Source organism: Symsagittifera roscoffensis, chromosome 9 (genome assembly GCF_963678635.1).
Source record: "Symsagittifera roscoffensis chromosome 9, txSymRosc1.1, whole genome shotgun sequence".
NCBI lineage: Eukaryota > Metazoa > Xenacoelomorpha > Acoela > Convolutidae > Symsagittifera > Symsagittifera roscoffensis.
The window spans coordinates 53,079,776-53,103,520 of NC_087070.1; the positions used below are offsets into that span (position 1 = coordinate 53,079,776).

General features: G+C 41.8%; 2 protein-coding genes across 2 annotated transcripts in view; both read right to left on the reverse strand.

The window, feature by feature from the left end:
* LOC134853956 (ras-related protein Rab-21-like) overlaps positions 1-23,745 on the reverse strand; it is a 103,406-nt gene that overhangs the window by 49,726 nt on the left and 29,935 nt on the right. The window lies entirely within an intron of this gene.
* Positions 1-23,745, reverse strand: part of LOC134854325 (uncharacterized) — a 39,733-nt gene that overhangs the window by 10,304 nt on the left and 5,684 nt on the right. The window contains exons 2-7 of the mRNA XM_063870536.1: positions 18,835-19,045; positions 18,195-18,340; positions 10,348-10,589; positions 1,204-1,366; positions 606-795; positions 123-235 (exon numbers count right to left, since the gene is read on the reverse strand). Of these exons, the coding sequence (XP_063726606.1) occupies positions 123-235; positions 606-795; positions 1,204-1,366; positions 10,348-10,589; positions 18,195-18,340; positions 18,835-19,045 (1,065 nt within the window). The remainder of the gene's footprint in view (positions 1-122; positions 236-605; positions 796-1,203; positions 1,367-10,347; positions 10,590-18,194; positions 18,341-18,834; positions 19,046-23,745) is intronic.

A 23,745-nucleotide genomic window follows, 5' to 3' on the forward strand; every position in this document is an offset into this window, starting at 1 on the left:
ACCCAACTTTTTCACAAAACATATTGATAAAAAATCAAAACAACTTTTTATCGTCTAGTTAAGAACCTACTCAGCAGTTAGACATATACAACTATTGCAGTTAGTTACGCGTCTCCTCTGACCTTGATTTCGCAGCCTGGAACTGGTATGCCGACACTTCCTTTCTGAATGCACTCGTAGGGTGCATCTGGGGGAAGGCCTGAAGACACCCCACCACTCTCCGTCATCCCATACCCTGAAGATGAAATCAAGTTTTGTTTTTAGCTAACCCCTACCCCCATCAAACTTTGAGTTTGTTCCATTGATCAATGAAAAATGATCTACATAGAACTTCTGTAGTTAGTTTAAAACATTACGCAGCGTATTTTTCTGACCGTAAAATTTTTATGAGTTGATGTTCAGCGCGGACATATCTTGTTCTGGAGTTATGGAAGTTGTGTTTTTAGAGAATTCTGAATGTTTACTTTTGTAAATTTCTCCAAAATTATGCCAATACGGTATTTTTTTTTCTCACCCTCGAAAATAACCCAGCACGGAGCACACGCAGGGTTTTGAACCAGCGACCTATCGACTTGCATTCAAATATAACGATGCTTGAAAATTACCTTGTGTAAAGACTATTTTTTCATTGGGGTTAATTCTTTCACACGCAATTTGAATCTGTTCAGCCGGCTGGGGGGCTGCACCAGACAAGATCTCGTTGACAGAAGACAGGTCGAATTTATCCACCATTGGATGTTTGGCTAGGGCCAGCATGATGGGAGGCACTAGGGCTAGCTTCGTCACTTTGTAATCCTAAACTCATGATGCTTAAACTTATCGGAGACAAGCCTCATTTATTGGGGGGCTAGGGCCCAGAGAACAACCAATCAACTTCCTTTGAGCTCTCGAAAAATGATTAACTTTTCTGCTCAATTTTTCAGATTATCACATTGTTTTCAAATGATGAGTTTTCGAAAAGATTGAAATGATTTTGGGAAATCGGTTCTTCTTGCATGAAGAATTCCTCTTTTTGTTGGTTAGGGGGGATCCCTCTAGTCATAAGCATCGAAAGCCCGCGAGTTATCTTTCGCAATCGTAATTCAGTTTCAAGAATTGAATAACACCGGAAAGAATGATCTCAAAAATTGGTCACTTTTGTATCTAATTTGGTTGATTTAAAGCAAATAAGGTCTAATTCTTTCGCTTCTGAGTAACGCCTACCTGAATTCCTTTGAGCACAGCTGGGAAGTCGAATCTCTGCTGCATCAGGGTAGTGATTCCTCTGAAGGGAGATGTTAGTCCTGCCATCACTGTCCCGTAGATATGGTAGAGAGGGGGGATGGGAAGGAAAACGTCGCAGCTGGGCTCCAAGTGAATTAACTTCCTGAACAGAAAAGCCTGAAAGCTTGTTCCATTTTACATGTTTGCATTAAAAGGCAATCTTGACTCTTTCATCCTGGATCGTAATATACACCACGGCAATGGAAAACAAAACATTTAAAAAAACGGTTTCATCATATTCCTGATTGAGAGCTTGGTATCATTCTCTGGCACATCTCAAAATACACTTACTCTCTAGGTTTTTGATGTTTTTTTTTCGCAACGAGTTTTTACCTATGACTAAATAAACAAGGTAACTTTGTTAGCAAACACAGAAACTATCAGAAACATAAATGAAGCACGAGAAGTCTCCAACTTCATATATTATCGAAATATGTGAACGTTACCACCGGGTCGAAGTCCGCGACTAATTTTCAGTTTTTCGAAGTCGCGGCAAATGTCATTCAACAAACAAAAGAGTTTGGACAGAGTTTCATAATCGCGGACAGTCTAAAAATACAATTTTTGGTCGCGGAGGAATCACAATCATGAAACGGAACTCAAGGCAAAACCACGAAAAAAGGCAGAAACTTGAAAGCTATGTATTAGTTTCTGGCACAAATTCAGACCACTTTTTCTCGACACTGAGACAATTTTTTGGAATTATTCTTGGTATCCAAAGCAAGTTATTCGGTTGAGGTTTTATGCCACCAATGACAAACATACTAGCTGTTTTTGACGCAGTTAAATTGGCGAAAAAACCCCTACGGGATATTTCGCCATTATATTTTCAAAAAATTTTATTCCACAAAAAAATTATCGTGAGAAAAGTTGATAAACTTAAGAACTGTTGAAAAAAAATCCCATCCTTTTTTCTGCAAATTTTCTACAGCCGAGCCAGTTCTCCGGCCATTTTTAATATCAGATTTATTTGCATGAATAGTTTTCTTTGCTCTGTTGAACTATCTTGATGCTACTCACAGATCAGTTTTCTTGATAGGTCAAATGTTTAGTGTTGATCAAACTGGTCCGTTATTTCCGAGTTTATGTTCTGACTTTCTGTGGTTTTTTATTCACTCAAATTTCGGCGATCGAAAGACCTGTTTTACCAAGCATTTTTATACCCCTAATATGGACTCCCTGAGTTCAAAAGTAAAAAATATATATTTTTGATTGTTTTTTTTGAAAAATCTGGGGGGTTGAAAATAGCCAATGGAGTTCAAGAATGCAAATTCATTGTACCTAGAATAGCGTAAAAATTGTCCGACCAATTTTGCAGACAATGTTTTTTCGAATCATCTATGACTCATAGGGCTTAACTTTGATACCACATTTTTCCAGTCCTTTAAGATAATCAAAAATGACTGGAAAATATTTTTATTGGGTTGGCTGGAACATTAACTCCGAATGTCAAGGCGATCGAAAAGTTTAAAGTACTTGCCCATTAAATTAATTTATGGAACATTTTTGTCATACAATTCCATAGTATGGAATAAAGTTCATGCCATTTTCATGCTGTTGATTTTTTAGGGAGTTGCATGAAATTGTGTGGCAAGCATTTTTGTGAACCCGGGTTAGGTGTTACATTCGACGGTGACTGATTTGACGTTTCGGGATTCGAACAGGGTTGAGATTTCCCTCAGTTTGAGTAGGGAAAACGGTATTGTAAAATTCGAATATTGAATTAGATATGATATATAAATAGATAGAATAGAGTACTGAATAAATGATTATCGAATCCAGAATTGAAGTATTGTTTTAATGTTTAATGTTTTTGACGACTAGATTTAACACTTAAGGCTTTCGCAAGTGACCACCTCAGATTCTCAAGTGACAAACGATTTAGCTGGTGAGATTTGTCCTTGAATCAATTTACTGCACTATAAGTAGATAGAATATAATGAGGTACCGAAGGTCGCCTCATGACACTTCCCCCTCTAGAAAAAATTTATCTCAGTATAAATTTTGGAATGAATCAAGCAGAATGGGGAGAAAGAATTAAGCACAATATATGATCGGTGATAACCAAAACAACAAGCCAATATAGCAAAATTTTATAAAGTTTCAAAGTTCAAGAAGTTTTGTCATGCTCTTCGATTCTAGTCTTCTTATACGGAGTAGTTTGCTCCTTAGTTCTGGGAAACGGCACCTTTCGAACAATCGGGGTGAACGGCGTAGTGATGACTTGAACGGTGTTTGTTTGTAGTGATGAAGGCTCTGCAGAGTTCGATTCAGTTACACTCTTAACTGAATGGCGAAGAGGATTTCCATAAAACCTCGTCGGTTTCTTGGACCGATTAGATGACCTATTAAACTCACTCGAAGATTGGGAGGTAGGATTGTCGACCTCCAAATGGCCAGTAGCCGCTGTGTCCTTTGCTGCTGTGCAAGAAGTCTCTGGCTGGTCTTGGGGTGTTGCTAACGCCCCTGTAGGAGATATCAAGGCGGGATTAGATGGAGAGTCGATGATCGGAGCTTCTGATGTATCGATCACGGGAGCCAATCCTTGAGGTGTTGTAACCGGTGCCTCCACCAATTCTAGCTGAGGTCCAGTGATCAATGAATCCTCGCTTGATGACTCTACTGTTAAGTCGATCACCTTGCCCTTTAAAGATACATCTGTCTGCCATGTAGCTGGAGTAGTAGATGGTTGAGACTGGGGCCGAGGAGCAATTCGTCGCTGCAAGCGTTCACCCAATGTGCCTGGCGTAGCTGAAAACTTAGGGTGGTTAAAATTATGTCTTAGGCTTAGATGATTTTTTCGGTAGACTTTCCCTTTGTCGGTAATGTAAGTATGATCCGTGACACGAGTAATCTTGATTTTTGCTAATTTGAACAGAGGCTTTCCCGATTTTCGATCAAGAACTTTTCGAGAAATTTTGACTCTAAGAGGATCTTGTAAAACTAATTTTTCTAATTTACGTGTTTTGGAGAGTCCTTTGGGCCTCGAAGAAGACGACACGTTCATTCTCTGTGAATGCGAGAGTGCTGGTGCTGACGTATCGCGGGCGTTATCGTAAAAGCGTAGGGTCCCCTTTGTTATACCTGATTTCAGCGAGTTTGCGAGGTCGCTATTCCGAGCCGCCAATTCACGGAGAAGATCTTGTCCTAGTTGTGGAGGCACATTCCGTTTCCACTGCTTCCAGGTGTTAGCTGCCTTTGCAAGATTCTCCAAGGCTTTATACGGTTGACTATCCGCTATACGCTCGCCCACACCAAAGAGTGGCTTGAATTTATAGGGGATTTCTGGGCTGTGTGACGATCCTCTGGGTACAACTTTAGCCCTATCGCGGCTGTAATCCTGGCTTGATCGTTGCTCCGGGGTTAGGAGGTTCCTTTCTAGTCCTTGCGCTGAAGTAGGAGAATGAACAACATTATCACGTGCTAATGAAAACTCAGTATTGGGCTTCCTCCCAAAGTGTAGCTCAAACGGAGATACTTTTAACGTAGAATGCTTAGTTTTCCGAATATCGTCGATAATTTGTTGTAAAGTTGACTTCAGATTTTTAAAATTAGGATGTAATTTTTCGGTTCCTAACTTCCGTTTTATGGTCTGGATCGATCTCTCCACCAGCCCACAACTCCGATGATCCCCCACCGCTGTGAGGATGTGTTTAAGGCCTCTCATTTTGCAAAATTCTTTAACGACGTCAGAGTGAAATCCAGATCCGTGATCTGTTCTAATGCTTTCTGGTATGCCATGGTTACGAATATATGATCGCAAAAATTTGACTATTTTTTTCGAACTGGTTGATTTAGTTAACATCACCGAGGGGAACTTAGAAAAACGATCTATTTGGACTAAAATGTAGATTTTCCCCTTCTTATCATCTATTAACGGACCCGCGAAATCAAGTTGCAATTCTTGATTTGGAGCTGACAACGTTGGTAACGGCTTAGCTGAGTTATAAGTCGCAGAAGTTTTGATGTTCTTACCAAATAGGGTACACTCCGGGCATTTTTCGCAGACATTGACAATTTGGCGGTTAAGAAATGGCCACCAAATATACTCCGAGGCGTCCATCATGGCCGCTTGGCCTGGGTGCGAGCGATGAAGTCGAATCAGGATAGCACTTCGTAACTGTTCGGGTATGGCTAGTTTGTTGTCTATCAGGACACAATTGTTCACCACCGCCGCTTTCGTCCAGAATTGGGCCATGTACGCCCCCAGTTAAAGGATTGCACATCCTTATTGACGATCGCAGTTCTCATCGGTCCGAGGAACGGGTCTTCCCCTGTCAGCTCTCCCAACAAATCCACGTCGAACAGTCCCGGCAATCCGACCACCTTCTTTTTGTCCTGTGTGACCAGCGGTTTGTGGTTATTGATGGCATTAACCCCCATTCGAAGTGTCTCTCCTCGTCTGGTCTGTCTCGTGAGCCGCTGCCTCCGGCACTTATCAAGGAAGTGAGGGAGGGCCTTTTGCGTCGTTTGTCCTCGAGTAACCACGAAACGTTCTCGAGAATGTCTCTGCCTGGCAATGTTTCGGGTACGTATTTGATTAATACGGCTCGGGCGATCCATAGGGCGAACTGTAGATAGTCTGGGTCTTAGTTGACTGGAAGTGCAAAAATTAGGGGAACTTGTAGAAAAATTTTCAACAAAAATGAGAAGATTTGTTTGTTCGATCGTATTATTTGCAAAGTCAGTAGTATTAGTAGAAGTATTTGAGTTATTGAGAGTAGAGTTAAGAGTAGTATTTTGAGCAAGATTATTTGAAGTATCCATATCGTTACTGATTTCTAAGTTGTAAGGTCGGAGACAATGAGTTTGAGCAAAAACTTCCGGTTTAGCGTATCGCATTTGCATACTGTGCTGTGATTGGTCGAGAGTACTAGAGCATGAAAAGTCGACCTCTCGCGGCAGTGATATATACTCACGATTTTGCATACGAGCATATGATTGGCTAGTTGACTGAGAGCATGAACGAACGCCCTCAAGTGGCGAAGAATTAAAACAATGAATTAGCATAACCTTTTGAGATTGGTTAAGAGATTGAGTACTATTCACGACGCCCTCTAGAGGCGACGAACTGAACTGTTTGCAACAATGTGATTGGTCAGATGAATCTAACGTTGATTGGTTTGTCGTATTAGTTAAGAGGTAGCTAATTTCGCCTCTAATTTCACCAAAAGATCTGATTGGTGGAAACTGGTTATAATTTGAAATTTGCCCCACCTGCACTACTTGAGGTTTGGATTGAGCACCAATCAAATTTAAAGCATTGTGAAAAGCTTGAATAGATTTAATGACAAATAATTCGTCATGCGATGATGGCAGTGGTGCTTCGAAAGTCGGGTATCTAGACATATAGTCGACGATACCTAGGGAGGAACCGGGTATATGTTCGATTTGATAGTCGAACGGAATGAGGCGGTCCGCCCAGCGAGAGAGTCGTGACTGATAAGACTTTTTTCCATACGTTTTGTTGAGGGCGGAAATGATGGCCTTATGGTCGGTTAGAATTACAAAACGTTTACCAAGTAAATATGTACGGAAATGTTCGCACGACCATACAATAGCCAAAAGTTCTAACTCATTGGTACTATACTTGATTTCCGTGGAGTTTAGAAACCTAGAGGCGAACGCAATCGGGGCCCAAACATTTGGCTCTACTTCTTGTTCCAAGCAAGTCCCCAGCCCGCTATGACTTGCATCACATTTAACACGCGAAGCTTTTGAAGCATCGTAGTGAAACAAATTAGGGATGTTTGCGATGAGGTTTAAGATCTTCTGAAACGCACTAGTTTGCTCTTCCCCCCACAAAAAGGATTTCTTATTCTCCGCTTTTAACGAAGCTCTGAATGCGACCGTATATTTGTGCAAATCCGGGATGAAACGTTGAAGATGATTGAGAGTACCCATAAACGATCTTAACTGTTTAAGAGTTTTGGGTGGCAACAGGGATTTGATTGCCTCTATTTTTGAGAATTTTGGAGCGTAACCGTTTTCATCGATTTCATACCCTAACCAGACTAACTTGTTAACTGAAAACTCACATTTACTAAGTTTCAACGCCCATCCTTCTTCCTCCAATCGACTCATCACTCTTTCGACTAGTTCGTTATGATCTTCAACTCTTCCTTTAGTGACAACCAGTATATCATCAAGGTAACATATGACACCCTCCAATCCTTGTAATGTACAGTCCATGGCTTTTTGAAATTCCGTAGGCATGTCCGTCAGTCCGTAGAAACCAGTCTTGAACCGATATGCGCCAGTTGCCTCTCCGCACAAAATACTAAAGTTACAATGACTACTGGTTAGTTCCGATAAAGGTAATTGACTGAAAGCGTATTTAAGGTCCAGAGAAGTAAACCACACCTCACCAGGTGTGTCTCTGGTTATGATTTGAGCCACCGAGTCAATCAATTTATGCATATTAGGCATTTGATATTTGTTTTGCCAGATTTGGGCATTCATAGGTTTAGCATTCAACGAGAGTTTTATAGACCCGTCTTTCTTTGCAGTTAAGACTATGGGTGCGATGAAGTGATCCGTAGTACACTTTTCTAACTTTTCAATGTGCTTGTTTTTAATTAACTTTTTAATCTCAGCCGTGACCCGATCTTGTAAATGTATAGGAACTTTTTGGCCTTTAACTTGTCTGGGCACCAACGGGTCTCTAAAATTAGTGAATACTTTATGGTTTTTCGACCTCCCCAGCCTGCTGAATACATTAGGATACCTTTTGACAAAGTGATCCCTCCAGAACTTTGAGGTCGATCCATATTCCTGGTCTTCCTCCGCGTAGCTAACTTCTGCAGGTCTGCGTTGCACCGCTTCAATTCCTAATTTCTCATGAAGGTTCAACCCGAGTAAATTTCGGGTACGGTTTTCGGAAACCAAGAACACGCATTCTCGATTTTCCATCCTTTCGATGTAATGGGGATTTCCAGAGAACCAAACAGTTTAATTGGTTTCTTGTTATAGTCAACATAAGTAACGTCTAGAGGGTGTCTCGCGATGTCCTTAAATTTAACGTTGGGAATCCGTTTCATGAGTATATCCGCCGTTTTCTTGTTGAAGAAAGATACGGGACTGCCAGTGTCCACCGTAGAATAAAAGAAAGAGTTACCGGAACGTAATTGTATACTGAGGCTCCTTGGTTGTCCTCCCGCTGTCTTTAGAAGTTCCACATTGTTAATCTGCACAACGTCTATCGCCATGACCCCATATTCCGGCTCGCGGAAACCATTGACGTCAATTACGTTACACTCTTGGTCTGTAGCCGTCTCTTCATTTTGTACCATGTTCACTCGTCGTCTCGTAGTGTTACACACCTTAGCAAAATGACCCTTTTTTGCAGGCATTTCAAGTAGCTTCTCTAGCCGGGCACGACCGGCGATTCTCCAAAGAAAACGGGTTGCCATAAAAATAACATGTTTTTTTTTATTTTGTCGTTGGTTAGGACGGTTTACACCTCCTCCCCAGCTACTATTTCCTTAGCTCTTAAATTGTTGTCCTGACGAAGTTGGTTCCTGCTTGACTCGAATAGAGTTTGTAGTATTAGAAGTAGCGTTGTTATAGGGGAGCAATTTCTGGAATTGTTCTGATGTTTTGGCCCCTTTCTCATTCTCCAAGGCCAGTTGTAGAGTATCATCAAGGTTGGCTTTTGCTCTGATTAATTGCCTCTGAACTTCCACATCACGAATGCGACCAATAAACAAGTCTTTCAATGTTGCTCTTTCCTGATCAATCGGCCAATTACACAACGCAGTTTGAGCGCTAAGACGGGCGTAAAATGATTAGAATGAGTCATTATCCTGCATGAAAATTGTATTGTACAGCTTAATCCTTTCGACTGTGTAGTCCCGCTCTGCCTTGAAAACATCCTCACAACACTTGTGAAAATCAATGAAAGAACTAGTATTGAGGTCCAAATGAGGGTAAGAATCCAAGAATCGTTTTTTCCCTTCATTTCCCAATGCGAAGAAAAGTCGCGATTTCAAACGTGCCTCTGCCTCATGGTAACACCAGTTATGTCCAATTCGAGGTCCTTTCCTTCTCCTCTCTTGATTGTACTCATCGATTCTTCGATTAGCTGCTGCAATTCGGATGTTCCTATTGGCCACATCTGCTGCATTTTCTTCACCACTCGGTGCTTCGGGCTTTGGGTAGGGTTCATCCACTAACTCTGCTGGGGCAACTAGTAACTCCCCCGGTGAAATGTTGTCTTTGAGACTCACGGCCAAAAAAAATTGTCCTACCCAAGTCTCCCAAATGAAAGGTGGGTTAACCGATGTTCTCGCCCAAAAAGGTGGTATTCCGAGTAGGTCAGTCCTGTCTTCATTCACAGGAACTGCTGGCTGCGCCATGAGATTTCCCTCAGTTTGAGTAGGGAAAACGGTATTGTAAAATTCGAATATTGAATTAGATATGATATATAAATAGATAGAATAGAGTACTGAATAAATGATTATCGAATCCAGAATTGAAGTATTGTTTTAATGTTTAATGTTTTTGACGACTAGATTTAACACTGAAGGCTTTCGCAAGTGACCACCTCAGATTCTCAAGTGACAAACGATTTAGCTGGTGAGATTTGTCCTTGAATCAATTTACTGCACTATAAGTAGATAGAATATAATGAGGTACCGAAGGTCGCCTCATGACAAGGGTGTAGCCCGACGCCGGTCGCGTGCACTAACACAATGTTCTGTTCGACACAATTTACTACAATTTGAGTACAACTTTATTGCTGTGGGACTGATACGTGTTGCGTGTTTGCCAGCACAGTGATACGAGCTGTTTATGGAAGCACCTGGTGGTTATCGGCGCGGTTTTGGAGGCGACTGGGAAAGAAATTAAACAATGCGACCAATTCTAAATTCTGTTTAAATCAGTATGTTGCGTGCGTTGTTCACTGGATTGGTTACTATAGTGATTAGTTGACTGCTGCCGCGGACTAAAACAGGTTCGGTTCGAATCCAGCAGAGAGCTGTCTTTTTTATTTGCTTTACTGAAATGAACCATCTATGCCAATATATCACCCAAAACTTACGTAACTGATGGTTACTTAAATACGAAACTTACATGACTTACATTATTTGATGGATTTGGTAGTACACGTTGTAATTAGTCAATGCCACGCCTTTTGAAAGCCCAGTTGTTCCGCTGGAATATGGAATCAAAGCGCGGGCTGTTTTCCAGTCGATCTTGACTGAAGGCAACTTCTTGTTGAACTCTGCAGTGTCAGGGGTCAAAAGTCCAAGATAATGCATCACTTTGAGTCCTCTGCTATCTGCTGAGATTTCGGTTTTCTCAGCAGATAGAGTGATAATTTCCTAGGAAAATATATTGCTTTGAAAACAATAAAAAACATAGTTTTGTGAGCTGAATTCAAATATAAAATTGATTGCCCAGCCAAACTACTGTCTCGAACTTTAAATGCGCGACATCCTCGACAGTTTGAACAAGCTTAAAAAAGTGGAGAGTTTTCATTTTCTCAAATTTTTTTGGGTACATAATTAACTGCTGTTTTGGTTGCAAGGAGGAAGTGGCTAGCATTTTTATCAGATTTATTAACAAGTACAAAAATATGCCCATCCAATTTCAGAAAATTATAGCGTTGAACTTGTTCATCAAACAGAAATGTGACCTTTGCGACTGTTAATGAACAAACTGAAAATACAGACCAATCAAAAAATCAAGTTTCTGAACCAGCCAAAAATCACATTAGTTATGTGTGGTACCGTGTAGTACTGTTGCCATAGTAACCTTGGATAAAGTGTTATTAATATTCTGTTATGTATTGTTAGTATTATTCAAGGCCATCCATTCAGGCCAAACGTAACAGTCATTTGGACGGTTGCGATCATAGAAGACACATGAACGTGATCTCTAACAAAACTAAGCAATTCAACAAGACAGAATTAAATGTTTTAAATTATTCTCTTTTGCTCTTACCTACTCATAGCATAGCAATATCACATGGCGCAGCCAGCAGGATTTCTGTCCCAGGACAATAGAACAGATATGGGGATCCCTGTATTTTGGACAACCGCGAATTCCGACCCTCCGTGGAATTTCAAAATATGGCTAGACCAATTTCTGTTGGCAGTTACAGTAAAGGAGAGCGTGAATCCGGAACTATTATTAGAAGAACCGAAAGAAGTTTTATTGGAACCGTTACCAAGACCAGAGACTCCACGAGAACATGAAAACGCTCTGGCGATTACAGAAAGGGAAGCTCAAGACCAACTAGCCCGGGATAAGATTCTCTTGGAAAATGAAGAAAGAAAAACTAGAGGACCAAAGGTTGGACACAACGTATATTACAACGAAGTACAGAAAAGAGTAGCCTCTAGATTGTTTCTGGCGTTGGGGACAGTAGGAAAGAAGAAATTTGTTCAAAAGAACCCGCATGTAGAAGTTTCAAAGTTAGAATTCAGGCAGATGGTAGCGTTGGCTAAGACTTCATTTGATAAATCACAGAGTGTTACGTATGAACGCTACAAGCTGTTTAATCGTTCACAGGAAACAGGGGAATCACTCGAGGCATTTCATGCCGCATTAACTGCTCAAGCAGCCAGAGCACAATTAGGGACACTGGAGGACGAACTAGTGCGTGACCTATTCATATCGAAGATAAAAAATGTGGTATTACAAGATACACTAACCTTTGAAACATTTTCACCAGAGGAAGTATTGAAAAGGGCGTTGAAATTTGAACAAAGTAAACAGACAACTCAGGCATTTCAGAAAACTAATGCAACGACTGCAAGTACAGCTCAGGTAAATGGAACAATGAAGATAAAGCAAGAACCAATTATGAGTATTGGAAATAAAAATGCTTACGGAAGGAGACAGCAGAACAACATGTACAAGAAGAAATCATCAGACAGAAAAGAAGGGAAAAATTTTACAGACACGAAAACGTGTACTCGATGTGGTCGACCATTTGGGGAAGGACAATTGAAGAAATGTCCGGCCATGGGCAAAACATGTAAAAATTGTTCTAAACCAAATCACTTTGCAAAAATGTGTAAGTCACAGCAAGTAAATGAGATTGCGGAAAAAAGATCCAGCTCAGATGAAGAGTGCAATTTAATTCAGTCATTTGACTCGTGTGAGGAGTTCGAAATTATGGCTATTGAATTAGAATTGTCTTCGATGGAAGAAATAGATGAGTATATAAATCAGCAATCAAATAGAAACCGAGATATCAAGAAAAGTAGCAAGGACATACAGAAGGTTGATATTCGCAGAAATACCCGATCGAAACAAATAAGGTCAATAAAAGCTTTGGTGAGAATAGATCATCATATCATAAACATGACTATTGATACGGGCAGTCCTGTATCATTTTTGAACTGGGCTACTGCAAAGCAAATTCTGGAGTCTTCAAAAAATACGACGTTCATTCCACGGGAAAATTTCAACTTGACTACAAAATTTGTAGACTATAACAAACAGCCGATTAATATATTGGGTGCAATTACCACGACCATCCGTTCAGCAGGGTGGGAGGTGGTGGGAGCATCGTTCTTAATCACAGAACGACGCACGAGATGTATTTTGGAGCTGGATTTACAGAGCAAAGTCGGGATACACACAACACAGAAGTTGGCACCGAAAGAAAAGACGAGGTTTGACGTGTTACTGTGCGAACAGTCAGAAGGTTGGAAAAACAAATTCTATAGTAAATTTAAAAACCTTTTTGATCCTCAAGGGTGTTCAAAAAATCGCGTTGACAGCACAAAGTTCAAATACCCACTTTGTCCATTACAAGAAAAAAGGGAGACGCATCCCAATACACATACAAGGGAAAGTGCATGAGGAAATGGAAAAACTGTTAAAAGAGGGGCATATAAAACGTCTAGACAAATGTACTAGTGATTGTTTTATAGCACCTATTGTAATAACAGTAAAAAAAGATGATTCCATAAAATTGGCTTTAGATGCCAAACCCATCAATAGACAATTGTTCAAAAATAAATATCAAATGCCGAATGTGGATGAATTATTGGATGGGGTCAGCCAAATAATAACAGCAAATGAAAGCGGTACACTGTATTTCTCAGTATTAGATTTGAAGTATGCCTACAATCAATTTAAACTAACTGCAGAGACAGCTAAACAATGCAATTTTAACATCATAGGTGGGCAAGCTACTGGAACATACAGATTTTTGACCGGATTTTACGGTCTGGCAGATATGCCAGCTGAGTTTCAAAAAGCTATGGACAGAACATTGAACCATGCGGAAAATACATTCTGTTTTCTTGACGACATACTCATTGTGTCTAAAGGAAGTGAACAACAACATGAAAAATTGATCTTGAATGTGCTGGAAAAGCTAGAAAAAGAAAATTTAGCACTAAAACTGTCGAAATGTGAATTCTTTCAACAGGAGGTGAATTGGTTGGGACATAAGTTATCGTTGGAGGGTATTTCTCCAAAGATAACAAAAGCGATTTTGAAGCTTAGTCCGCCAACTTCACTGAAACAACTCAGATCATTTCTGGGTAGCATAAATCTTCTGGCCAAATTCATTCCAAACGCAGCTACTTTAACTGAAAAGTTGAGACCTCTGCTGCGAGAAGAAAATGAAAAGAAAAAACTCAAAAGTGTGAAAATTCAAGTAAAAAAATTCGAATGGAAAGAAGAACATTCGGAGATATTCGAATCGATAAAAGCAGCGGTTGCGATTATAAAAAAATTCATTATTACGACCCTAAGCTACTTACTAGGGTAAAATGTGACGCCAGCCATAGTGGACTGGGGGCATCTTTGCAACAACAAAACGGGGAGGGGGAGTGGATACCGATTGCATTCGCTTCCAGATATTTAAACACACAAGAAAAAAAATACTCCACAAATGAACTAGAACTGCTAGCAGTAGTATGGTCTGTTGACCAATTTAAACATTATTTGTTAGGAAAAGAATTCGTGATAGCCAATGACCATAAAGCACTAGTTTCTGCCTTGGATGAACATAAGTCAAACAAAACCTACCAATCTAGGTTGACTAAATGGGTAGACAGATTACTACCCTATCAATTTAAAGTTATTCATCAGGCAAAGATATGGGTATAGTAGATTACGTATCTAGAAACCCCAAAGGTGAACCATGGCCGGAGTCAGTATTGGATGAAAAATTTGTAGTCACATCGATTAAAAGTTTTCATAAAGCTCTCGACTGTTTGAACAGTCGACTGAGCGATCACGATAGGCTCGACCGGAACGAAAACGTTCTAGAATATTCTAGAATTGATCAAAATGTATCAAATCAGAACACGTCATCCACCCGTTGCTATGGCAACCAAAACGGTCCAAAACGGACAAAGCACGCCCGGAACGAAAAAAAATGAAGATTCACGTTCGTTTCAACGAGAAAAGTTTGAAAACTCAAAAATCAGTTTATCTCAAAATCGTCAGCAAATACAGTCGGTCGAATCAGTTAAAGAAATCGGAAAATTATCAAATCACGAACCAGAAAATATGCAGTCAGGCGAAACAGCTAAAAGAGGAAAAGAAAAAAAGATGGTCAGAATTCAGGATCGGAATAACACAGACACACTAAGGGATGAAATAACAGAGACGACGTTCCAAAGAACCAGAATTATACAAAGGACCCCAAACAAATCAGAATCAGATAATTCGGACTTTGAACAAATACCACAAGCGCATTGGAACACGCTGAACAGACAAATCAGAACAGACACGGGAAATAGTGGTCAGTCAACATCAACTGCTACAACAGTCCAACCTAGGTTAGTCTCATTTTGGGAACTAATAGGATCGGAAAAAAATGAGAAACCCCGGCCAATGGAATTAGAAGCCATTTCGGTGATGCAAAGCCCGAAATCATCGAACAAACCCAATCTGGAGATGAAACTGACACTGGTCAAATCCTTGAGGTGGACTTAACGATGGACAGCATTGATGAACCGGACTACAGTTCAGAAACTGAGACTTGTATGGTCACACCACAGCAGAAGACGAAAAGTGGCCATAAATCGCGGAAAAGCGATTACCAACTGTCGGAGCAGTTAAAGGAAACAAATAGCCCACTGTCACTTGAAAAATTATTTGACAAAAGTCTACTGGCGGAACTAGTATCAGAGGATACTTGGATGGATCGGCTCAGGCGAGTGGTGGAACGAAACGATATACACGGATTCGAGCTAATGGGTCCGTACACCAACTCTCTGTGGCACCAGATGTCGGTAGTTGATGACTGCCTACTGGTGGACAATCAACTAGCCGTACCTGAGAAGCTGAGACAAGCGGTGCTTCGGCGACTTCATCAAGGACATCCTGGCCAAGAAGCGATATTGGAGGTTTCCAATTACTATGGTGGCCACACATGCACAAAGACATAGTCAATATGGCCGAAGAGTGTAGAAGTTGCACTCGTTATGGTAAGAATACTAAATATTTAATCCTAAAAAATTCGGCCAAACCACTTCCACTGTTGACACAGCCTGGGCAAGAGTTACAATTAGACTATGCGGGTCCACTTGAAGACCATAAGGGAAAGAAGATATATTTGTTAGTTGCTATTGATAGATACTCAAAATTTCCGTCAGTCAAAGTTACGAAATCTGCAGGGGGAAAATCAACAATAAAATCTCTACGTACCTACATTGACACACATGGAATACCAGAATCGATTAAAACGGATCAGTTTTCAGGGTTTAAAGGAAAATCACTGAAAAAATTTTGCACTGAAAATCATATTATTCAAAAATTCTGTCCAGTCGGTGATCATCGAGGATGTGGATTAGTCGAACGAACGATACAAACCATTAAACGAAGATTGGGAGTAATGCTACTCGAAGAGAAAGTACAATCTATTAAATTGTGCTTGAGCACAATAATTAGGGACCTAAGATGGAACAAACAGAAAACTAAAAAGTTGTCCCCGTTTGAAGCGCACTTTGGTCGATTACCTAAAACTGAGTTTAAAATTGTAAGGGATAAATTTCTGAAGGAATCTGATTGTTTAGATAAAGAAAATTTGAAGAGATCGGCGTTAAAAGCATCGCAGTTGAAGAGACGCATCGATCAATCCAGGGAAAATGTAAAGATCATCCGAAAAGGACAGAATAGCCGGGACGTCAGCCCACTGTTTCTACGCAACATTGCGGCGGCCAAAGAACAAGCTAGGGCGAAGGAACTAAAGCAGCTACTGGAGGCCAATGCGAGATGGAAAGTCACCAGACGGGATATCTCAGATAGCGAACTACGTCGAATTGTAGATGAAACGAGCACGATAAATCCCGAACTGAGAAAGGAACTCCTATACTCATGGCAAAAAGGATTTATCGAAGACAAACAGACTACAGCGGATGATAGCTGGTCAGGAAGCTTCCTCCGAAAACATGAGCAAAGAAAGAGTGGAAATGCCCTAACAATACCGCTGAAAGGCAAAATAGTAGCAGAGACACCGTCAACAATCAAAACGGCTGCTGGTGCAGTATATCGAAAGAGCGACATAGCGAGATCAAAACTGCATACACAGCCCAAAGCACAGAGCTCGGAGAAAAAGAGGAGCCCAACGGGGGAAGAACCTAGGAGCAAACAACAGAAGACAGTATTACATCAGGAAGACGTAGACAGTAAGTCGGCTGAAGAACATGATGCGAAAGACCAGGGTCCAAATGATCAGGAGATAGAAGACAATGGACTAATGGACAAGTTTCAAAACTCGCCAAACGTAGTAACGTCAAGAGAAACAAAGACGGGCGGGGGCCTAAATCTAGGTGGAAAAAGAGTTAAGCCAAATAGGGCAGGACCACTAGTCGAAAGTGCAAGATCTGGAAAAACCAAGACACAAGAGCCACGTTCAACAAAAACTGTTGAAACAGCAAAAGAATCTAAGAAGCGGGATTGGAGTAATGAAGCTGTATACATAGAGTCGTCTGCACCGAAAGAAGCTCCAGTGAGTAAAAGGATCACACGGCAAACTAGTGAAAAGGAAATTCTGGACACATTCCAGAATAACAATATGACAACAAAAGAATGGGAAGAAATCACAAACCAAGTTTTGACCCGAGGGGTACAAAACGAAGCAGAAAAACTACTGAATCAACAAGCGGAACCAATTGTCAGTAGCCCGGCAGTATTTGCGGACGAGTCGGTCAAAGAAGAGAATACAACAACAGTCAGACGAAGCAGTCGACAAACAAAGAACCAGGGTCCAAAGAGATACGGCAGCCCGGTATCACACTCAGTAAAGTTGATTAGTTGTGACGACGATGTAACAGAGCTAAATTTAGCAGCACTTGAGGCCTACAGATTGAGGCTGGCAAAGTTGAACATCAATAACAAAGAAACAACATTGGAGAACAATACGTTTGACTTACTAGATAGAGAGGCATTTGTTCAAAAGGAAATTCGGAGCTACATCGTTGGATGAGTCGGGATCGTGGAACGCTGCAAGAAACAAAGCGGAAGTGATGAAGAAAACAAGCAAGGAAAACTAAGCTAAAATGAAAACAATTTAGTAAACTGAGATTTATATACTATTTATAAAATTTTATAAGGTATTATATAAAATTTTGTTGTACTCAGGGGAATGTGGTACCGTGTAGTACTGTTGCCACAGTAACCTTGGATAAAGTGTTATTAATATTCTGTTATGTATTGTTAGTATTATTCAAGGCCATCCATTCAGGCCAAACGTATCAGTCATTTGGACGGTTGCGATCATAGAAGACACATGAACGTGATCTCTAACAAAACTAAGCAATTCAACAAGACAGAATTAAATGTTTTAAATTATTCTCTTTTGCTCTTACCTACTGATAGCATAGCAATATCACATTATGAAATATGTTAGACTTTTGTAGCCATTACAAACTATTAGATAAATAATTGTTATGTAATAACTCAGTGTTTTGGTTAGTTTACTTGGTTTACTTAATACCAATACCACCTACCTTGACACTAGTTGGAGATGGTGTGTCTGGTCCTTCTGCGTTGTTGTTGTCGTAGCATGCCTTCACACACTTCTCAACAATGGCCTGATCGGCTTGGGCGAAAATGACAACTGAGTTGGAGTCCTTCAGCTGGTGGGCCACCTCATCTATCATATTCTCATTCAGTTATAATAAATTTATGATTAGAAAATTAATAGCCGATTGCTGTGCAAGTAATACAGAATGGTCGGACCCACTGATTTAAAAAAAAGTTAAAAAAAAACAATTTGTCACAAATTGTTTATTTTTTTTGAAAATTTTTAAGCTTTAATTCTTGTTGTTTTAACAAACTTCGCACAACTTTAGTTTCCACAGTCAAAGTTTACAAAGAAACGGGCCAACAATGAGATTTTTGAGCACTTGTTGGAAGTCTTTGACATAAAAATTGAGCTTTTCTTCTGCAAATGATATCTTTCAAACTTATTATCCATTGAGTCCAAAGGCGCTTTTGTTTGGTCCTTTGCGGGTCAAAAAAATCTTTGTTTTGAGTATTTTGGGAGTGGAATCGAAAACTTGCCTGGCGGAATAACTTTTTGTGGGGGGCGGGGGAGATTTTATTTTTTTTTTGGTTTTTTGATACAAACAATTCAGTTTAACTTACAAGAAGTGTACAATGAATTGCAAAGAGTGACTGCCATCCCAGCTGCCACTGCGGCATGCAGCACTATCACGAACTCTGGCATGTTGCAGCAGTGGATGCAAGCCACATCTCCCTCGCCATAACCCCTCCTCACTAAGGCATGTGACAGTCTGAACACTTTGTTCCTGAACTCCCCATATGCCACAGTGCGATTGTCCGAGGAAATTTCAACCTGCCAAAGCCAAACAAATAAATTCTTGATTTTTTTAAGTCCGACTCTTTGATTTGGGCTGAATTAAGATTTCATAGTTCACATTCAGCATGAATTTTGCTGTAACAAATTTCACTAAATAGTAATTAAAAGGCAATACAGTGCTGATTTAAATTAACCGAACAAAACGAAAACAATGGAAATTTTATTCGCGTTTTCCTCGAACTGGATGAAAATTAGACAAAAAGCGAAGAAAACAGAAGTTTCATAGAAATTCTACAGAATTCACAAACCAAAACTTTACCCCAAAAATGGGTCATTTTTTTTTCTTAGTTAATGAACAATTACGCTAAAACTACCGAGTTAATTGATAAAAAAAAAGTTAATTAAAAGCATGGGCGGATTTAGGGGGGGGGGGGGGGGTACCAGACCCCCCTCCTTCAAGGATTCGACCCCTGCCAACCCAAAGCCCCCCCCCCCTTTGTACTATTTTGAGATATCCATTTCTGGCTGACGAACCCTAAAATAGTTCTCAAGGCGCCTTCGGAACCAAGATATGCTAATTTTTAGGGAGAGCGCGCGCAAAAAAAAAGGTGATTTTTTGGTAAAAAACTTTCCAAAAAGTGCCTGAAATCGCTTATTTTGGCCTGTTTTTCCAAGAATTTTGCCTGCGGCGCATAAATTTTGGCCAAAACAGGGTCTTTTCAGTTTTTTGGGAGCGCCACATGGAAATCCAGTAAATATTAAGCTGATCCAAAAAATCAGTTTAAAAATAACAAAACTGTTTGTATCAGGCAACCAATTGTGTTATATCGGTTTTCCTCAAAGGTGCTTCGAAAAATTCACCGATTGTTTTTTGGTTTCTCCAAAATGCACCCAGACACTACTTTAAGTTCAAAATGATGTAATTAGCGTCTAGTGATGCAATAATAAGACTAAATAGCACTCCTCCACTTAACATCCATTTGAATTCAAGCTCAAATTAACAACAAGAGTCAAAGTAAAGTGAAAAAGTAGTCTTTGTCTGAAGCAAAAAAAAACAGACCGATCACAAATTTTCCAAACAGGAAACAGGTCCATCATATGGAAACTTGAAAAAAAAGCCTGTACACCCGGGTGCAAATTCCAAACTCATGTCCAGGTTCCTACACAAACTTTTGGCACGTCTAGACTTTCGCGACCGAAATTAGGCATGTCCGGCCTTTCCCGGCCGAAATTTGGCTTTTCCAGACTTTCGTAGTCAAAACGACACGATGACCCGAGCGACTTTCGCGACCGAAGCAAAGATGGCGCGACCGAAATATCGCGATCCACATTTGGTATGTCCAGACTTTCCTGACAAATATTTGCCAATTCCAGATTTTCGCAACCAAACAACTCAGCCAGCAATTTTGCGACCGAGGTGGAGACTGCGCGACTTTCCCGATTACGGTAGGGACGGCGCAACTTTTGCGACCAAGGAAGAGACGGCACGCTGTTTTTGCGACCGACGTGGAAATAGCGCAAATTGCGAGACCAAGGTCGAGACGGCGCATCTTTTGCGACCAAGGCGGAAACGGCGCGACTTTCCAGACCAAGGGGAGACGGCGTGACCCAGAAAAAATTCTCGCGGCTTTCTCGATAAAAGTAGAGGCGGCAGAGTGACTCAAAAGCATCGGCGCGACAACACCTTAGCAGGCGCGACCAAAATTACCATTCCCAGACGCTTGCAACCGAAGTGGACACGACGTAACTTTCGCGACCGAGGTGGTGGCGGCGCGACTTTCGAGACTAAGGTCGGTACGGTGCAATTTTTGGGACGAACAGGGGGGAGACAGCGCGACTTTCCAGACTAATGCGGAGACGGCTCGACTTTCCAGGCCCAGGTGGAGATGGCGCTACCTAGAAACAACTTCTCACGGCCTTCACAACCGAAGTGGGCACGACATTACCGAAATATCGTGATCCAAATTTTGCATGTCCAGACTTTCGCGACCAATATTTGCCACTTCCAGACTTTAACGGCCAAAAAACTCAGCCGCGACATTCGCGACCGAGGTGGAGACAGCGCAATTTTCGAGATCAAGATCAAGACGGTGCCTTTTTCGTGATCAAGGCGGAGACGCCGCGACCCAGAAAAAACTCTCGCAGCTATCGCAACTGAGGTGGGGACGGCGAGACTGTCGAGATCAAGGTTGATATGGTGCACTTTTCGGGACCAAGTTGGAGACAGCGCGACTTTCCAGACTAAGATGGAGACGGCACAACTTTTCAGGCCAAGGCGTAAATGGCTTTTCTAAGAAACAACTTCTCTCGACCTTCGCAACCGCGGTGGATGCGGTACGACCAAAATATCGCCATCCACATGATATGTCCAAACTTTCGCGACCAAAATAAATTTTCCACTTCCAGAATTTTGCGTCAAAAAAACTCAGTCCCCACTTATGTGGAGACAGCGCGACTTTCGCGGTCAGAGTGGAGATGACGCGACTTTCGCGACCACGGGGGCGAGGGCGCTGTCTTTGCGACCGAGGTGGAGACAGCGCAATTTTCGAGACCAAATTCTACACGGCGCATATTTCGCGATCAAGGCGGAGACGGACGGCGCTACTTTTTAGACCAAGGGTCGACCCAGAGATTTTTTTCGCGGCTTTCGCGAGTGCGGTTGAGGCGGCAGGAATCAGGAAACCACGCGACTCAAAAACCAAAACAAGGTTCGTCATATAGAAACTTTAAATGAAAAACTGCTTTTACACCCGGGTCGGAATCCCAGACTAATGCTCAGACTTTCGCAAACAAATTTTGGGCACGTCCAGATTTTAGTGAGCAAAGTTAGGCATGTCAAAGGCCAAAGTTTGGCTTTTACAAACTTTCGCAATCACAGTGAACCGTGATACTTTGGCAACCGAGACGAAGATGGCGCGACCGAATTATCGCAACCTTTTTTTTTAAATGTCCAGACTTTCGCAACCATTCATTGCCAATTACAGACTTTCGCGACCGAGGTGGAGAAGGCGCTATTTTCGAGACCCAAGTCGATAGGGTGGTTTTCGGGACCAAGGCGGAAACAGCACAATTTTCCAGACTAAAGCGAAGACGGCACAACTTTCTAGGCTCATGCGGAGATGACGACCAAGAAACAACTTTTCGCAACCTTTGCGACCGAGGTGGATACGGCGATACCAAAAAATCGCGACCCACAATTGTTATGTCCAGACTTTTGCAACCGAAAATCACCACTTCGCGCTTTTGCGGCAAATAAACACAGCCGCGACTTTTGCGACTGAGGTGGTGACAGCGCGATTTTCGCGACCAATGTGGAGACGGAGCAACTTTTGCAACCAAGGTGGAGATTGCGCGACTTTCCAGACCAAGGAGGAGGCACGACTCAGTAAACGACGTGACTCGAAAACCAAAACAATTTTCTTCATAGGTAAACTTGAAATAACAAAATTGCCTTTACACCCGGATCGAAATCCCAGACTAAAGCACGTCCAGAACTCAGCGAGCAAAATTAGGCATGCCAAGAACTTCACGGCCGAAATTTGGCTTTTCCACGATTTGCAACCACAGCGAATTGAGAGAGTTTCGGGACCGAGACGGAGATGGCGCGACCAAAATATCGAACCCATGTTTAGTATCTCTCGACTTTCGCTACCATGAATTGCGAGTTCAATACTTTCGAGGGCAAAAAAAAACTCAGCCGCGACTTTTGCGCGACCAACGTAGAGACGGCGCGACATTCGCGGCTGAGGTGGAGACGGCGCAACTTTCGGGATCGATGGAGACGGCGCGACATGCGCGACCAAAATGGAGGAGGCGCTGCGTTCGCAACCGAGGTGTAAAACGCGCAAACTTTGAGACTAAGATTGATACGGTGCATCTTTCGCGATCAAGGCGGAGACGGCGCGACTTTCTACACCAAGGCGGAGACGGCGTGACCGAGAAAAAGAACTCTCTCGGCTTTCGCGACTTAGGCCGAGGCGGAAGAGCGAATGACAAAGTGACAAAGCAACGGGCCAACCACCAACTGAAGTGGAGACTGCGTTACTTTCGCGACCAATGTGGTGGCGGCGCAATTTTCTTGAGGCGGAGACAGCAAAACTTCCCAGGCCCAGGCAGAGATGGCGCGACCAATAAACGACTTCTCGCAACCTGAGGTGGATACAGCCCGACCGAAATATCGCGATGGTATGTCTTTCGCGACCAACATTTGCCACTTCCAAACTTTCACGGCCATAAAACTTAGCCGCAATTTTTGTTATTGAGGCAAAGACTCCGCGACTTTCGTGACCAAAGTGGAGACGCTGCAATTTTCGAGAGCAAGGTAGAGACGGCGCATCTTTCGCGACCAAGGTGGAGACGGGGCGACTTTCCAGACCAAGGGGGAGACGGCGTGACCCAGAAAAAAACTCTCGCGACTTTCTCGATAAACGTGGAGGCGGCAGAGTGACTCAAAAGCAACGGGGCGACCACTTTAGCAGGCGAGACCAAAATTATCGTTCCTAGACGCTTGCAACCAAAGTGGAGACGACGCGATTTTCGAGACCAAAGTGGAGACGACGAAATTTTCCATACCAAGGTCGAGACGAGGCATTTTTCACGACTCAAAAACTAAAACAAATTTCTGCGTATGGAATTTTGAATAAAAAATGTGCCTTCACACCAGGGTCGAAATCCCAGACTAATGTTTAGACTTTCGCAAACAATTTTTTGGGCAAGTCCAGACTTTCGCGAACAAG